Source organism: Hylobates moloch, unplaced genomic scaffold, assembly GCF_009828535.3.
Source record: "Hylobates moloch isolate HMO894 unplaced genomic scaffold, HMol_V3 SCAFFOLD_7, whole genome shotgun sequence".
Lineage (NCBI taxonomy): Eukaryota > Metazoa > Chordata > Mammalia > Primates > Hylobatidae > Hylobates > Hylobates moloch.
Window position 1 is genome coordinate 77268730 of NW_026652282.1, and position 16315 is coordinate 77285044.

The window sequence follows — 16315 nt, forward strand, 5'->3', positions numbered from 1 at the left end:
ACAAAAAATTAGCCGGGTGTGGTGGCAGGCGCCTGTAGTCCCAGCTACTCTGGAGGCTGAGGCAGGAGAACGGCGTGAACCTGGGAGGCGGAGCTTGCAGTGAGCCGAGATTGCCCCATTGCACTCCAGCCTGGGCGGCACAGCGAGACTCCCTCTCAAAAAAATAAAAAAATAAATAGAAAATAAAAATATGTTTTTAATAAAAAGACAGGTGGTCAGTGGGTATTATTTGAGAAACATTTTTTCAGAGTGAAGTTTCTCAAACTTTTTAGTCTCAGGATTACTTTACACTGTTAGAAATTACCAAGAACCTTAAAAAGCATTTATTTATGTGGTAAATAATATCTGATATATAGTAGCTATTGATATTTGTGGTATTAAAAGTAAAACTGAGAAATGTTTACAATATTTAACCCGTTTGAAAATACCAAGAATAAACCCATTACCTGTTAACCAGGTAACACTTTATAAAATATAACTGTATTTTCCAAATTAAAAACATTTAGTGAAAACAAGATATATTATTGCATATTTTTAAAAATCTCCTTAATGCCTAGCTTAATAATTTTCTTATCTGTTTCTACATTCAGTCTGTTGTGATATATTTTAGTTGAAGTATATGAAGAAAATCAGACCTTACACAAATACATAGTTAGAAAAAGGAGAACCTTGGAGACTCCCTGAAAGGATCTTGAAGATCCCCATGGTCATGGGACCATACTTTGAGTTCCTGTTTTGTAGAAATAGCTGTTTTTACTGTCAGAGAGTTCTATATTCATCAGTTTTTGTTGGCAATCAAAGTTTAGGGACACTGAGGAATATTAAAAATGAATTTATTTCTTACATTACTTAGGGTGGGGAAAATTATTTTATAAATATTACCCCAGTCGCTCTTTCATTAATTTACTTTGTTAGGTTTAAAGCACTATTGAAATATAAAATAGAAGTGTAGGTGATGGGGAAGAATTTTGTTTAAAGAAATTGGGTTTTAGAACAATGATTAGATTGAGGGCAGAATGGTTTCAATAGGCAGTGAGGAAGGAATACGTTAGGTAAACAATTATAGGTAGAAAAAGTGGGAGAGCAGGGAGCAATCTATAGTTATTTATAGTAGATAGTTGTTTACAATTGAATAAATAACAATAATGGTAAGGAAGTGCTAATCGTAACTTTCAAAAAAGGGCAATTAATTTGCCTGATAAAACAATATTTTCTTGTGGTCACATACCTCCTCAAATTTTCTTACATTTTTTGTTACTCTAAGTTTTAGTTCTGTAACCTAAAACTTACTGCCATGTTAGTGCAATAACTTTGACAAACATTATCTTATTTCTCATTTATCTGTGGTAAAAGTGGAGAACCTGAAAAGGAACCTGGAAAGAAGCAGCTGGAAAAGGTGAGAGGAAAACCTAGAGTGTGTGTTATCCTGCAAGCCAATTGAGGTAAGTGTTTCAAGGAAGAGGGAGTGATCCACTCTATCAAATTATGCTGATCCATGAGGTTAAAATGAAGAATAATCATTGATCATGAGATTTAGTGACATGGAGGTCATTCATAACCTAGAGAGGAAAAATTCCCATGGAGTGTTTGAGGTGAAAATGCCATTGTTATGAGTTCAAGAGAGACTGAGAGGAAAGGAGTTGAAAACTTTGTATAAGTAGCTATTTCCAGTTTTGCTAAAACAGTAAGCAGAGAAATGGAGCAATAGATTTTAGAGGAAATGAGGTTAATACAGGTGGTTTCTTTTGGTTTGTAAATGAGATAAATAATAGCATGTATATTTGCTTATTTTTTTGAGAGCTTCAGTGGTGAACTCTCAAGACGTGAATCCTTTCCTTATAGAATCCATGATCTAGTGGGGGGAAATGGTATTAAACAAATGATTACACAAATAATTAGAGTATAATTACCACACCTAACTTTTTCAAGGACATCAAGAAAGGCTTCCCTATGTAAATGATACTAAGGTTGCACTTAGGGAGGGAATAGTACTTGAAAAGGTCTTGGGCAGAGGGAATATGGCATATCAGGGATACTGAAAGAAAGAAGCTACTGAGCTTGAAGTACAGACAGAGGGGAGAATGAATTTGGCAGAAGATAAAGAGGAAGAGTTAATCAGTGGCTAAATTATTCAGGTTGGAGTTCATAGATTTAGTTAAGGTCTTTGGTTATTATGCCATGTACCTTAGGGATTCTTGACTTCGTGTGTTTGGCATAACAAAAGTAAACTAGCCAAAACTGAAAGGTAAAAGATGGGACAGATAGAAAGCAGAAAGGAAAGGTGAATTGCATTACCACTATTCATACTGCTGCACACATGACATTAGGCCAGGTCTATCTGTAGCTTCATCATCAATTATTTTTTCTAATAAATACTAAATTTATTCAGTATTCACAGCATTGAGATATTTCTGTCTAACTGATCAAATCATATAGTAAGCAGGTTCAATTTGTTTGTTAATATGACCAGTAACAACAGATTGTCATTCCCTACCTAATATCCTCCAGCGACTTTCTTTTAATCTCTTAAAAATAATATATTTTCCAACTTTTTCTTATGAAATTTTTAAACACTTGGAAAACCTGAAAACTAACACCTATATACCCGCAATCTAGAGTCAAGAACTTTTATCATTTTGTTCTATTTGCTTTCTCTGTTTTGCTGCATAATTTGAAAGTAACGTTACAGACCTCATGATGCTTCATATGCACATATTGCAGCATATATTGCCTAAAAATAAGGGCATTCTCTGTAATCTCAGTATTACCATATTTAAGCTACTTAAAGTATTTTCCTGTCATCTAATGCCTAATCAGTATTAGATATCTTAGATGCCTCCCCCCAGTTTTTAGCAGTTTTATTGGAGTTTTTATACCATGAGAATTATCTATTTTAGGTGTACAGTTTGATGATTTACTGCAAATTTACAAAAGTTGTACAGCCATCATCTTAATCTGAGAACATTTCGTCATTCTAGAAAGAAGCCTCTGATACATGTTTTTTTTTTTTAATTGAACTAGGATTAAATCAAGGTTATGTCTCTTTAAAGTTTTTTTCCTAAAATAATTTTTCTTTTAGTCCAAGAAATTTATTTTTAGAAGAAATCAGCTGTTTTATGGAATCTTCCACATTCTAGATTTATCTGCCTGTTTTCTCTTTATGTCATTTAACTTTTTCCTCTATCCCCCAACCGCCACTCCCAATATTTTCTGTTAAAGTCCTGGTTAGACTCATTCTGATTTATTTGGAATAAAACCCAAATTTGCTAATTATTTTCCTCCTCTGCAATGTAAGCCCCATAAAGCCTTCTCTAACACCAGTGTGTGGTTCACAGTAGGATCTCAATAAAAATTTGTTGAGTGAATGAATGAATCACCTACATTCAGGTTATATATTTTTGCCATCCAGTTTCAATCTCAGCCTAAGACATTTTTCCATTTTAAATTTTCTCCCTCTGACGATGAATACTGAGTGATCCCTCCACATGTTTTTTCAAATCATGCCAGTTATGGAAATATAGTCCTTTTTGATTCCAGTATGATAATTATAATATAAATTTGCACAGTTTTGATGCTTCTGACCATTCCATGCTATTATTTTCAGTAGCCATCTATAATTTAGTTATGTTAACAAATATACTCCGGCCTTTGGATTTTAAGGACATGTACATATACATAGACATTTCTAATGTGAGAAAATCTAAAACTCATATAAGTGTATCCAGCTTCAATAAATAACTGTAGTACTTTTGACTGTTTCTCAGCCAGTATATTTACATCGAATTCTATGTTCTGTTTTCAGAAATACATTAAAAAATTTACGTGGGGGTGGCAGTTTGCAGAAGGCACTGATACATGTAAAACCAAGTAATGCTATTTAAAGCAATGCACAAATAGATATGTTTTGAATTATGTTCACCGGGAAAAATAGTAAAGAACTCCCCTGGTATTTTGCTTCCTATGCTTAAGGCCTTATCTTTGATAAGTTGTTAGGCGAGATGACATGTGTATCTTGGCACAGCTAGATGCTAGGGAAATGTTGACATATTTTAGATTGCAAATCGGTTTGTATGCATGGTGCATTGCCTCAAAGTGCATATTATGGTCCTCTACTATAAAATATATTGCTTTAGTTTAAAACTAAAATGTAGATGAAATTATAAGAAATAAATGGAAAGTCCAGTTTGATCTCAACCTGAAAGTCTGAAATAATTTTTCATTTGCATACTGGTCAAATCTAAATAAAATTGATTTTAGGTGTTCAGTGCTGAACAACACTGGCTTAATAAGATTTGTAATTTGAGGAACCTTGTCAAGGATTTCTACAAAACTTACAAGACATTTGTTAAATAGGAACTAGGACAATGGGCAGAGAACATAGGGCAAACCTTATTTGTTTGGGGTGTATTTTTATATAAGTAGTCATATCACACAGATGGAAATAGACTAGTATTTAATTAGATTTGTTTCATGTAAGGTGACCCGTGAAATAGAGGGGCTGGAATTTTCAGGGCTCTAGGACATTTTCGTTACTTCATATGTAGTCATGTCCCACTACATCTGAATATAGGGCTCTAGAGCAAAATCTGTTGTCAAGAAAGAATCAAGAAAGTTGCTAGTGAATATCCAAAACATATCAAATGCATTTTCAAAACAAGTACCTTCTTGGAAAATGCATATTTGAAGTTGGTATTTATGTATATAATGGTTTTCTACAGAGGATTTCCTAAAGTATTGACACTGGAACTATAGAAACTATTGTTATTTAGTTCATGGCTTCTTGGCCAGGGTAAAGTGCTAAAGGGACAAAGCTTGCGAATTTAGTTTCTCTGAGGGCCTTTACTCTTTTTATTAGACTATACTCTTAGACTTTCAAAGAATTTCAGAAGTATATGCAGGACAGATCCATTCCTACTACTTGAGAAATAAATGGACTTTGTCAATGATGACTCAGTCATATCACCTAGATGTCCATTATAGTCAACACAGTATTCTATATATCATCTTTAAATAATTCCTGATTCGTGCAAAGTGCTTAATTTAAACTTAATATGTGATTGAATGAATTAAAAACATTTTACATATTTTGTAGCTCTGTCCATTGAGAAGGCCTGGAAGAAACAATATCCCAATAGCAATAAGCACACCCAGTGCCAAGGTCTTGTTTCCTATTATTGTTCTGCAGTAAAAGGAACCCAGGCTCTGTAGAAATAGCTGATTCTAGGGCTAATGCAGGGGTTATACAAAATGATACTGGAGCATCTTGTAAGAGCCAGCAAGTAAGAGAGTACTTAAGCAACAAAATGAGGGAGTTAATGGCAGAGGGACACAGGAGCTAACTAAAAGAGCTTTCAGTGGCCAAAGCTGGAATAGTTTAATGAACAAAATAAAATTGTATTGGAATATTACCCAAAGTATAAAATTAATACTCATGAATCCATACTGGTATAAATAAATGACTTAATGCATGGGGATAAATGGGAAAATCTGTACAGATGAGTTCCAGAAAATTTATGTAGGCATACCACCAACAAGAAGTTGGAACGTAACTTCCCATTCTTTAAGTGTGGGCTGCACATAGTGACTTTTTTTCCAAAAAGTACAGTACGGAAATGGGAGGAGAATAATCTTAGAGTGGAGAAAACTGATAAATACTACTTTGGTCAGGTGATCAAGGTTAGTAACCTTAGCGATAAGTTAGTAGTACATACCCTTGATATGATGTGATGAGAATGGTACTTTGCCTTTGTGTTATTTCTCCCAAACACTTACAATCTAATTATAGCTATGATTAAAAAAACAACAACACTAGACAAACTCAAATTGAAAAGCATTCTAGGCTAGGCACTGTGGCTCACGCCTGTAATCCCAGCATTTTGGAAGGCCAAGGCAGGTGGATCACTTGAGTCCAGGAGTTTGTGATCAGCCGTGGTGACATGGCGAAACCCTGTCTCTACGAAAAAATACAAAAAATTAGCCAGATGTGGTTGCACATGCCTGTAGTCTCAGCTACTCAGGAGGCTGAGGCAACAGAATCGCTTGAGCCCAGGAGGCAGAGGTTGCAGTGAGCCAAAATGATGCCACTGCACTCCAGCCTGGGCAACAGAGTGAGATCCTGTCTCAAAAATACAATAAAATAAAATAAATATAAAATAAACCTTCTATAAAATAAATAACTGATGATTACTCCTCAAGACAGTCACGGTCATCAAAAACAAATTCCTGTGCCACAGTTCAGAGGAGCCTAGGAGACATGATGCCTACTTGTAATGTGGTATCTTAGATGGATTCCTGGGACAGTAAAAGGACTTAGCTGAAAACTAAGGAACTTTGAATAAAGAATGGACATTAGTTAACAATAGTGTGTCAGTACTGGTTCATTAGTTGTGGTAGATGTTCCATATCAATGTAAGATATTAACGGTAAGAGAGACTAGATACAGGGGATACAGGAATTCTCTGTACAGTATTTGCAAATTTTCTGTAAATCTAAAACTATTTTAAATAAAAAGCATGTTTAAAAATACATATCACTTGATTGGCATAAAAGCTAAACAATAGTGATGATTTGTTTTTCTGAATACAAAATTCAAAATGTCTTACTATATTAAGGTAAATGAGAGGGTGAAGTGCTCATTTCTTTAAAACAAACATTTGACAAAGATTTATACTTGGAGCTTCTACCCTCTCACGTCATTCTTTTCTATCTTATCACTTGCATCTACAATATTTTGTTGCTTCTATAAGCTTTCAGATATCATCCTTAAGATGGCAGAGATTGACTGTTTGTCACTTGACAATTCTGTAGAGGGAAGAAAGAGGAAGAGATATTTTAAATTCTCACATTTTCCTTAGAATGACAAATGCTCCATGACAGAACTATGCTGGAGGGAGTATACATGAGAAGAATTGTTTCCACACTGCACAGTTTTCTCCCATGTTGATTCCAGTCAGGATAAGAGTGATAATTTCTGCTTCAGAACAGTCATGTTGACAACTAGAATAGGATGTGTTCATGCTTGGCTTTTATTTAGGAAAAAAAGGATATTATATTACACACCCTTGCTAGAGCTATGTATTTCCTGGAAATTAATATATATGATTAAATTTTCCAAAAAACCCTCTTTATTTTTCATTTGTCCTGTGACTTAGATTGCACTATTGTTATTTTCTATATTATCAGCCAATGTGAAATGGCCAAACATATTGTGGTAATTAAAGATATTGTTATATGTGAAGATTATTATCATTTTATAATTTTACAGACCCATTCCTATCTTGAGTCCTTTAATAAACTTTCTAAGATACATTTGTTTCAGCAGCATGGTAATTTACATGAGCTAGTGTGAACAAAGAACATTAAGGTGTTTTTTTTAAATAGGAGCCTCATCCGAATGTCCAGATATTTGCAGAAGAGTTGAATGCTTCAGATTAAGGTTTAGAGGAATTGCCAGCTACTTTGAAAAAGACGTTTCAACTCAAATTTATGTATCTGTGAGAATTTATCTACAATTATACATCTCAGTGAAAATTCATTGGAATCATTTGTAATCTTTAAATGATTTAGAGGTGGCCTTTAAAATAACTAGTTTTAGTGATATTTGTGGTACAAACTACATTGTGAAACATTTAAATATCTTTTCAGTAATCTTACATTTATATTGACATTTACCTAAGTATGTTTCATAAGAGATAGTATAATCACTTTCAAAAAGGAGAAATTGAGATGATTACTAGTTTATAAAATAATATGAATGTTTTGCACTGTATTCAGCTTTTCTTTTGTACCTCAAGGCCTTAGCATCTGATATTCCTTCTGCTTGGGGCGTTCAATCAATTTTGGCTCTTTTATTACTCCCATCCTGTTTAACTGCTTTTTCTGGCTAGCTCTGGTTTATACCACAGGTCTCAGATGATATGTCAGTAACTCAGACTTGACTTTCCCTTCTGAATTAGGTCTCTGTTTCTTTCATAGCATCCTGTACTTTTCCTTCATCTCCCCAGTCATGATTATGATTATATACTCATTTGTTTCATATTTGTGTAATAACTGCTACCTTTACTAAACTGTAATACCCATTGCATAGTATCTTGGCACATAATAGATTATCAAAAGGGAATTGTAGGAATCAATGAACAAATATTATTATAATATCCAGATTACTAGCATGATTGTCACAATTTGTATCTAACCTTTACAGGATTTTAGCATATTTCATGAAAATAAGTAGATGTACAGAAAATCAAGTTACTCTTTGTTCTATAATAGAAACAGAGAAGGTAAGCCACAATGCTTTTAAAACAGAGTATTTGAGCAAAAGACTTTGTTGGTGTTACTTCTTCTCTTTTCTCAGTTTGATTTATCTTCTAAGAAAGGATCATGCAGATTCTTCAGTTCAGAAGAACTCCAGCAACACTTATATGGTGACAACACCCTCTCCCATTCTCTGTTGTTACTCCAAATTTTAATTACTGGTCTCAAAACTCCTATCCTGCCTTAATCTTAGCAGACGACCTTGGCACCTACCACTGAATGAAAATGAAGGCTATTATGTGAGAAATACTTCATCTTTCTCCCTTTTACCTCCTACCACCCTCCAAAAAATCCTGCATCCATTCCCTTTCTTTATTCTTTGCCTCTGCTCTTGGGAGAAGAAATTCTTTCTATCTCTGAGTTTAATTTCATTCCTTTCTGTTTTCTCTGTGATATTGCCACATTAGTTATTTCTTCTCTTACGTATGTTTTTAAAACATGTTTTCTTTGTACTTTATCCTTCTAGATGCTCTATGAATATGCTCAAGTTTCTTTCATGTAAAAAAAAAAAAAACCATAAAAGAATTTTAACTCTGCATCTTTCATGGTTGCCTTCTTATCTCTTTACTTTCCGTATCGACTGTGTCTATGTACTCTAGGTCTCTACATTCTCACTTTCAATTCAGTCTTTTAACCCACTGTCACCTGGCTTCTGCCTTCACCACTTAGCCGAGATTACATTAGCAAAGGTTACTAATGACTTCTTAATAGCTAAGTATAATGGACATTTTCAGATCTGAATTTGACTGATCTTCTGCATTTAATACTGTTGTCTGTAACAAATCTTTTCTGTTTTTATGAATTTTTCAAAGGTAAGGATAATACTTGTTTTTTGTAGAAAATTTAAACATTACAGAGTCATAAGGATTCTTATGCTCACCTTGAAACTTTATTCACCCTGTGTTTCTTGACTCTTTCTTTTCTGATACTGGTCCAGCTCTTACTACTCTGGCTAAATTCTTAATGCATACTTTGTAGGTTTTTCATTCACTGCCAACCCCTTGCATGTTGGTGTTCAGTTGGATCCAGTGCTGAAACTTTTTTTTCACTTGAAATTTCCCTGCAAAGTAATTTAGTTCTCTCTCATGACCCTAGCTATCACTCAGCGACTGCCAGTTCAGTATCTCTAACTCAGATCACTTTCCAAAGTGCCAATTCCCATACATCCTCTTTCTTACATGCATAATTGTTCATAAATCTCATAGGCGCTTCAAACTTCAGGAGTCCAAAATGGAAACTAGAACCTTTTCTCAAAGTCTGTGCCATTTTCTCTATTACCTAGTCATTGTCATTGCCTTTGGTCTAATGTGTCGAGCCAGAGCCTTACCCCAGATTTCTTTCTCTTTTTCATCCTTTGTATCCAATTTGTCACTAATTTCAATAGAATCTTCTCAACATGTCTCATATATTTCTCACTCTTTTCATTCACAGTGTCGCTGTTTGAGTTCAGACTCTTTCATTTCTTGTCTACATGAATTTTTAAGTGGTCCCATTGCCTTCTATCTTAACTTGACTTCAATCCATCTTTCACTGTGCAAATAATTGTCCTTAAACACTCAAATATGACCATATCATTTTTCTGCTTAAAATAGTGTCTCCCCATTAGCTTCACTGTAAATCCCACAGGAGAGAGTCCAACCTCCTTAGCATACCACCCAAAGCCTTTGTAAACTGGCCTTTGTCTATCTTTCTAGCTGATGTCAGGACTGGGTCTCAAGGGACTGAAATTAGAATGGATTATTCTATTGTAAGTGTCAAGTAACAGAAAGAAGCTGCAAGTTGAATACGAACTGAAATATTTAAGAGTTTCGAATGGTCAAATCAGAGACACGATGATATTTGAGACGTGGTTAAGGTAAGACTAAGAATGAAAATTACAGAAAGACCTAAAAGGGCTGCCTATAACTAAAGAGGAAGGAGAATAAGATCAAGAACACAGAAAATAAGATGTTGGAAACTATCACCAAGAGTCACTGAAATGTCTATAGCATTGAGCTTATGGTGGGTAGGTATGTTAGGTTGACTTAAAGGATCAGATTTAAGATGGAGATTGATAGAAAAATCTATAATATGTCTGATCGTCTTTCTCTTCTGTATAAAAGACTTTATTGGCTCTCTATCAGCTGGAGGACAAAATTCAAGATTTTCAAATGACCTAAGAGGGCTTCCATATTTAGGTTTCTTTTTATCTCTGCAAACTTACCTCCTTCCCCCTGCCCTCTTGATCTTTAGGTTCCATCAACTCTAAATACCTGCTGCTCTTTTCTCATGTTTCCTCTGCCAAGATTGTCCTTAATTTCTTCATTTTCTGGGTAAATGCCTGTTCATTCCTTAAGACCTTATACAGACATCACCATCTCCAGGACACTCCCTCTGAATCCTCCTTGCTCTCAGAGTTACCCATCCATCCATCCATGCATTTATTTATTTGTTTATTATTAAGAAAATATTTATTGAGTGCTTAATATGGATCAGATTCTATGTCATGTAATGGGAACACCATGGTTAATAAGATAGGCCACACATGACCTTTACCCTTCTTGGTCTTACATTTAGCAGTGGATACACATGTATAATGCAATAATCACAAATAAAATAATTACCAATTTCATAAATGCTATGAATAAAATAAACAATGAACTATCATACAGAAAAATGAGGATGAAGGGTAGACAGAGAGGCAAACCACTTTAGTATAAGGTTGAGCCATAAAAAGTTGTTGATCTTTAAGCTGTTTGTGTCCCATAAAATAGTTTTACATAGTTTAACCTAATGGTTGACTTTCTGAGGAATTGACATTTAAGCTGAAACCTGAAGGATGAGGTGGAATTGGCCATGCTGGCTAAGCCTATAATTCAGCATGTTCCAGGAACCAAATGAAAAGAATTGAGAAAAAGGGTGAGTGAAACAAGACAAAAGTAAGAGACAGAAGTAGGGCAGATCATATAGGACCTTATAGGAGATTGGATTTGTTTTTCATTAAAATGTAAAGCCACTGGAGTTTTTTAAGATCCTTGTGTTTACAGTGTGGGACTAGAATAAAAGGGAGTAAGGTTGGAAAAATGCTACCTATTAAGAGGTTGATGTAAGGAGACAATTTGGTGTTGCCTTATTTGTGCAGTTTGGAATCAGGCTGCCTTTGTTTAAATCCTGGATATGCCATTTATTAGCCATGTTACTTCATGTTCAAATTTTGAGTTTTACTCGAATTCTCTAAGCCTCAGTGTATCTGAAATAGAGACAACGATAGGATCAACTTCATGGGTTTGCCCTTGAGATTGAATGAGATAATCCATTGCAAACACTAAGCAGTCCTTGACAGAGAATAAACACTTACTAGGTACTAGAGATTAATAGCCCAAGCGAGAGATGATAGTGGCCTGGGCTAAGTTGATGACAGTATATTTGGAGACAACTGAATGGATATGAGGCCTATTGTGGAGGTTTAAATATCAGGATTTAGTAATGTATTGGATTTGACAGTTGAGGGAGAAGGATTTTTCAGTTATGACTCCTGGGCTTCTGTCAAAAGGAGTGGAGAGGGTTGTGTTGCACTTTCTTGAGTTGGTGAAGGTCTGTCTGGTACAGATTTTAGTTATATAAATTTCTCTATATATACTATATAAAGCAGGAATGAAAGAAAGGAAAAAGGTAAGTATCATACAATGTAAGAGAAAATGGCTATTAAATATTTTAGGTATCTGTCAGAATCTTACATGAGGTATATAAAACACTTTTAGTTTATACCACAGTGTCTGTAATATGTTTATACCACAGTGTCTGTAATATGTAAAATTTTAAAATGTGTATATTGTTTGTTCTCATGGTATAAGATTTTGGAAATTTCTACTGTACTGTGTGATAGGCAGTGAACAATTAAGCTTATATGTTTATTTGTCTTTATATTAAAGGTGATTTGTAATCATTCCATCTGCTTCTCTTACAGAATGGAGCTTGCTTGATATTTCACTAGATAAAGAATTTAAGGAGAGCATCTATCTTTGTTCTCCTTGACAGCTGAGAGTCTGCCCTTGGAAACGTCAGGCACCATGGGGAAGCGGGATAATCGGGTAGCCTATATGAATCCTATAGCAATGGCCAGATGGAGAGGCCCAACTCAATCTGTGGGCCCAACAATCCAAGATTATCTAAATCGACCAAGACCCACCTGGGAAGAAGTAAAGAAACAATTAGAAAATAAGAAAACAGGCTCAAAAGCATTAGCTGAATTTGAAGAAAAAATGAATGAAAATTGGAAGAAAGAACTTGAAAAAAGCAGAGAGAAATTATTAAGTGGAAATGAGAGCTCATCTAAAAAAAGAGAAAGAAAGAGAAAGAAAAAGAAGAAATCTTGTCGGTCTTCATCTTCTTCATCAAGCTCTGATTCTTCAAGCAGTTCTTCAGATTCTGAGGATGAGGAAAAGAAACAAGGAAAAAGGAGAAAGAAAAAGAAGAACCGTTCATACAAATCATCCCAAAGCTCTACGTATGAATCAGAATCTGAGAGCAAGGAGTCTGTAAAAAAGAAAAAGAAGTCAAAGGATGAAACAGAGAAAGAAAAGGATATAAGAAGCCTCAGCAAAAAAAGAAAGAAAAGTCATCCTGATGATAAACCTTTATCATCTGAGTCCTCATCTGAATCAGATTATGAAGAGGATGTGCAAGCAAAAAAGAAGAGAAGGTGTGAAGAGCGAGAACAAGCAAAGGAAAAAGTAAAGAAGAAGAAGAAGAAACAGCATAAGAAGCATAGTAAGAAGAAGAAAAAGAAGTCTGGATCAAGTCACAAGTCAAGGTAACATCAAGAAAAAAAGCAAGAATGAGTTTATCAAGTTGCCCTGTGTTAGTAGAATTATTTCTGTACTTTGAGTTGCCTATCAAATCCCACTGTGCCAGAAAGGGGCATAGTGGCTGCTGGCAACTTCAATATACATTTTTGTTTGCTTGTCCTTCCTTCCAATGGTTAATTCCTTTGAGAGCTAAAATTCTGTTGTCATACCAGTGAATAAAATGTTTGAAATTAAAGTAAAATGTGCTAGATAATGAATAACTTTGACAAAAAAAAGTGTATCTAAGATTAAATGTATCTAATTCGAATACATCTTTGAAATATCACCATAAATGAAACATAAATGTAATTTCCAGACAATTGTAGTTGGTATTTTTGATGCAAGGACTTAATATTGATGTCTCAAATTCCTTGCTTTTGTAAATAAGTTTAGTTCATTTTCCTTTTTTCTTTAATGAATCTTTGTTTACATGGGGAAAGAGCATGTGGGGTGGGAAGGGCAAGTGTTTGCTAATCACTGTGGCTAGCTGAATAGTGTGCCTTTGACTCTTACACATCCTATTTTTGCCAGAGCAGCAGCCGTCCTTTTCTTACTTTATGAAATTCTGGGGTGTTGTATGCTGCTTCAAGTGAACAAGAAGGACAGAAGTTTACAGCATAAGTAAGCCCCCATATCTATGAAATTTACCTCTTCTTCAGCACTGTTTACTATACAGTACTGAATAATATTTAGTATTACAATATTACATGATTTGAAATAACTTTATACCCATTTTGTATGGGAACCATTCTAAACAGACCCTGATGTTGTTTGATTAAGAAATATTCTGAAATTTTTTTGCATGTTTTATACTGTTAAGTTTTAATTATCTGACCATATTCTATATAACTGATGATCCTTTTTTAAGATATGATTTATGCTTAGGATATAAGTTTCAAGTTTTTAGTTTCTTAACCTTGCTATATTAATTTCATTACTGTGTTTAATTGCACCCTTGCCAAAATATTTAGCATGTGAAAAGGTTTTTTTAAAAAAATATGTAATGCCTTCATATTGAAGCTGGTTACTGTAAGCAAGTTGAGTGCCAGACCTCTAGTACGCCGTGTGTTACATGAAACTACTGCCAAAATCTTAGTAAGATTGTTGTTGAAAAGATTGTTGTCTTAAGCATTAATATTGAATTTATATAGAAGTTAAATGTAGGTGATAATGACATCATTGATCTTCCTGTGCCCATATTTTCCTACAATTTGGTGCCTTGTATCTGTTGCTGACTCACTTTTACCACTAGTGTAAAAATAAGTGAAAAAATATTTTTACTTTACATTTTTATATATCAGAGTAACATAAATTATAAATTTGTGTCTCAAAAGCCACCTGTGATGGAGGATGTGCTAATTGTAATGTAATAGGTACAAAGTATTTTGGCATGATGAAAAGCTCAATAGCTATTGTTTTTAAATAGCAGATTTTATCTCAGCTACCTTCAATCACAAGTAAAATTATAAAGCTAAAAAACATCTACAATAACGTGTTGGCTGCCAAATATTTTGCATTGGAAATACTGGAATCTCTCATTAAAGTTCTTGGAACATTATAGTGATGCCATGTTAGATTACCTTGGAGCTTCATAACTTTAGCTTTTTCCTAAAAATATATGTTTATGCTGATAAAGACTATTACATTTATGGGATATTTTGTATCCATATAGAGTTTTTCAGAATTGTTCATTAAAATGCTTTTTATAAGCTTATATTATTTGTAGAATATGGCAAAAGCATTTACAGCTCATCATATATCTATCTGCTCCCGTTCACTTCCAAACCTCTTGTAGTTAAGCAATGCCATTTGACTACTTCAAGCAGAGGGATTGTAAACAGAAGTGATTTTCTATTTCCATGTTGGACTGTAAAAAGTTCTGCATGACCCTCCAGCTTTCTTTTGCCTGTCATGGTGACCTGAAAGCAAGATGTTCCAAATGGCATACTTACAAGACGGATGCAACCTGGGTCCTTAGGTCGCTGTTTAGAAGTGACCTGACTGGAGTGCTGATGGACTTGCAGTAAACTTTTTAAGTGTAAGAAATAAACTGTTATGTGTTAAACCACTGTGATTTGGGGTCTTTTTATTACTGCGGAATCACCTAACCTAATCTGACCAATAACACAGAACTCTAGAACATCTATTTCATTATTTACATAAAATAACTCACCTTATTCTATCACATTCTTCTGTAGTCTACAGATTGACTCAGAAGTGATTATTATGCCATAGTAGAAGGAAATACTCATTATATTTGCATTGGTTTTTATGTAATGATTGAGGGAGAGAGTGGTCTACCATGTTTCATGCTTATCAGAAATGCTACCTAGGAAATAAAACTACATTATTCTGTTGATTGTAGTAAAAAAGTTCCAGTAAAGTTTTTGAGAAGGAAATTTTAAAAGTATTCATGAGGACTTGATGAAGAAGAGGAATGCTATTTTTTATATTAATTATAGAACTTACAGCAGAGAAAAGTGCTATAGAAATATGGAGGATAATAGACTGAATAGATTTAGTTGAACATTAATATGTTGCTTCTAAATTAAAAGCAACATAATTTTGTCCCTATTTGAAAAGCACTAAAGTTGTTATTAGTGATCTGCCTATGTGCTTAGTAAGGAGTATAGCTTTAGATATAACATGCAACTCGCTTTGGCTATGGAAAGGGCAGCAGTGAGAAAGTAAATAAGAAAGAAGATGGGAGATGTGAAAAATCGATACACTCTAGATTCACAATTTAATTTTGATCACAAAAGGAATTTGAAACATCTCAGGCTTCAGGTGAAGATTTAGATTGGAGATAAGGAAACAAGAAAATTTAGAGTTCTTGTTTTTAATCTTGTGACAATTCTCTTGATAATTATAAATTTATTTTGAAGAAAAGTTTCATTTGACATTGTGACGTTTCTGTAGTCATTTCTGTTTGGCCCTATTTATTTTACAAAAAAGACATATTTAATCTGAGATGTAGGTTTGTAACTACATCATGTCTCATGAAAATATAGACAATCATTCAAAATCACCTATGTAATTTAAAGTTGAACTGACTTTCTCATTCCTGCCTGAGCTGCAAACAAGGTGTGTTCTTTCATCATATGGCTCTAGCACTTTTTCTTGACTCTTCATGCCACTTAAGTTTAATTTGCTTTATATTATGTATTTTGTAGACT

At 34.2% G+C, this 16315-nt stretch overlaps 1 protein-coding gene across 4 annotated transcripts in view; it reads left to right on the forward strand.

Annotated features, from left to right (window-relative positions):
- The window catches only part of FAM133A (family with sequence similarity 133 member A), a 38658-nt gene extending 23454 nt beyond the window's left edge, over positions 1-15204 (forward strand). For 3 of the 4 annotated variants that reach the window (XM_058441552.1, XM_058441551.1, XM_058441553.1), the window contains 4 exons: positions 1354-1442; positions 12260-13105; positions 13676-13760; positions 14935-15145. In XM_058441552.1, the coding sequence (XP_058297535.1) occupies positions 12363-13105; positions 13676-13700 (768 nt within the window). In that variant the 5' untranslated portion in view covers positions 1354-1442; positions 12260-12362 and the 3' untranslated portion in view covers positions 13701-13760; positions 14935-15145. Of the gene's footprint in view, positions 1-1353; positions 1443-12259 lie in introns of all 4 variants that reach the window. The other variant, XM_058441554.1, reaches the window with a different exon arrangement.
- The last annotated feature ends 1111 nt before the right edge of the window (positions 15205-16315 follow it).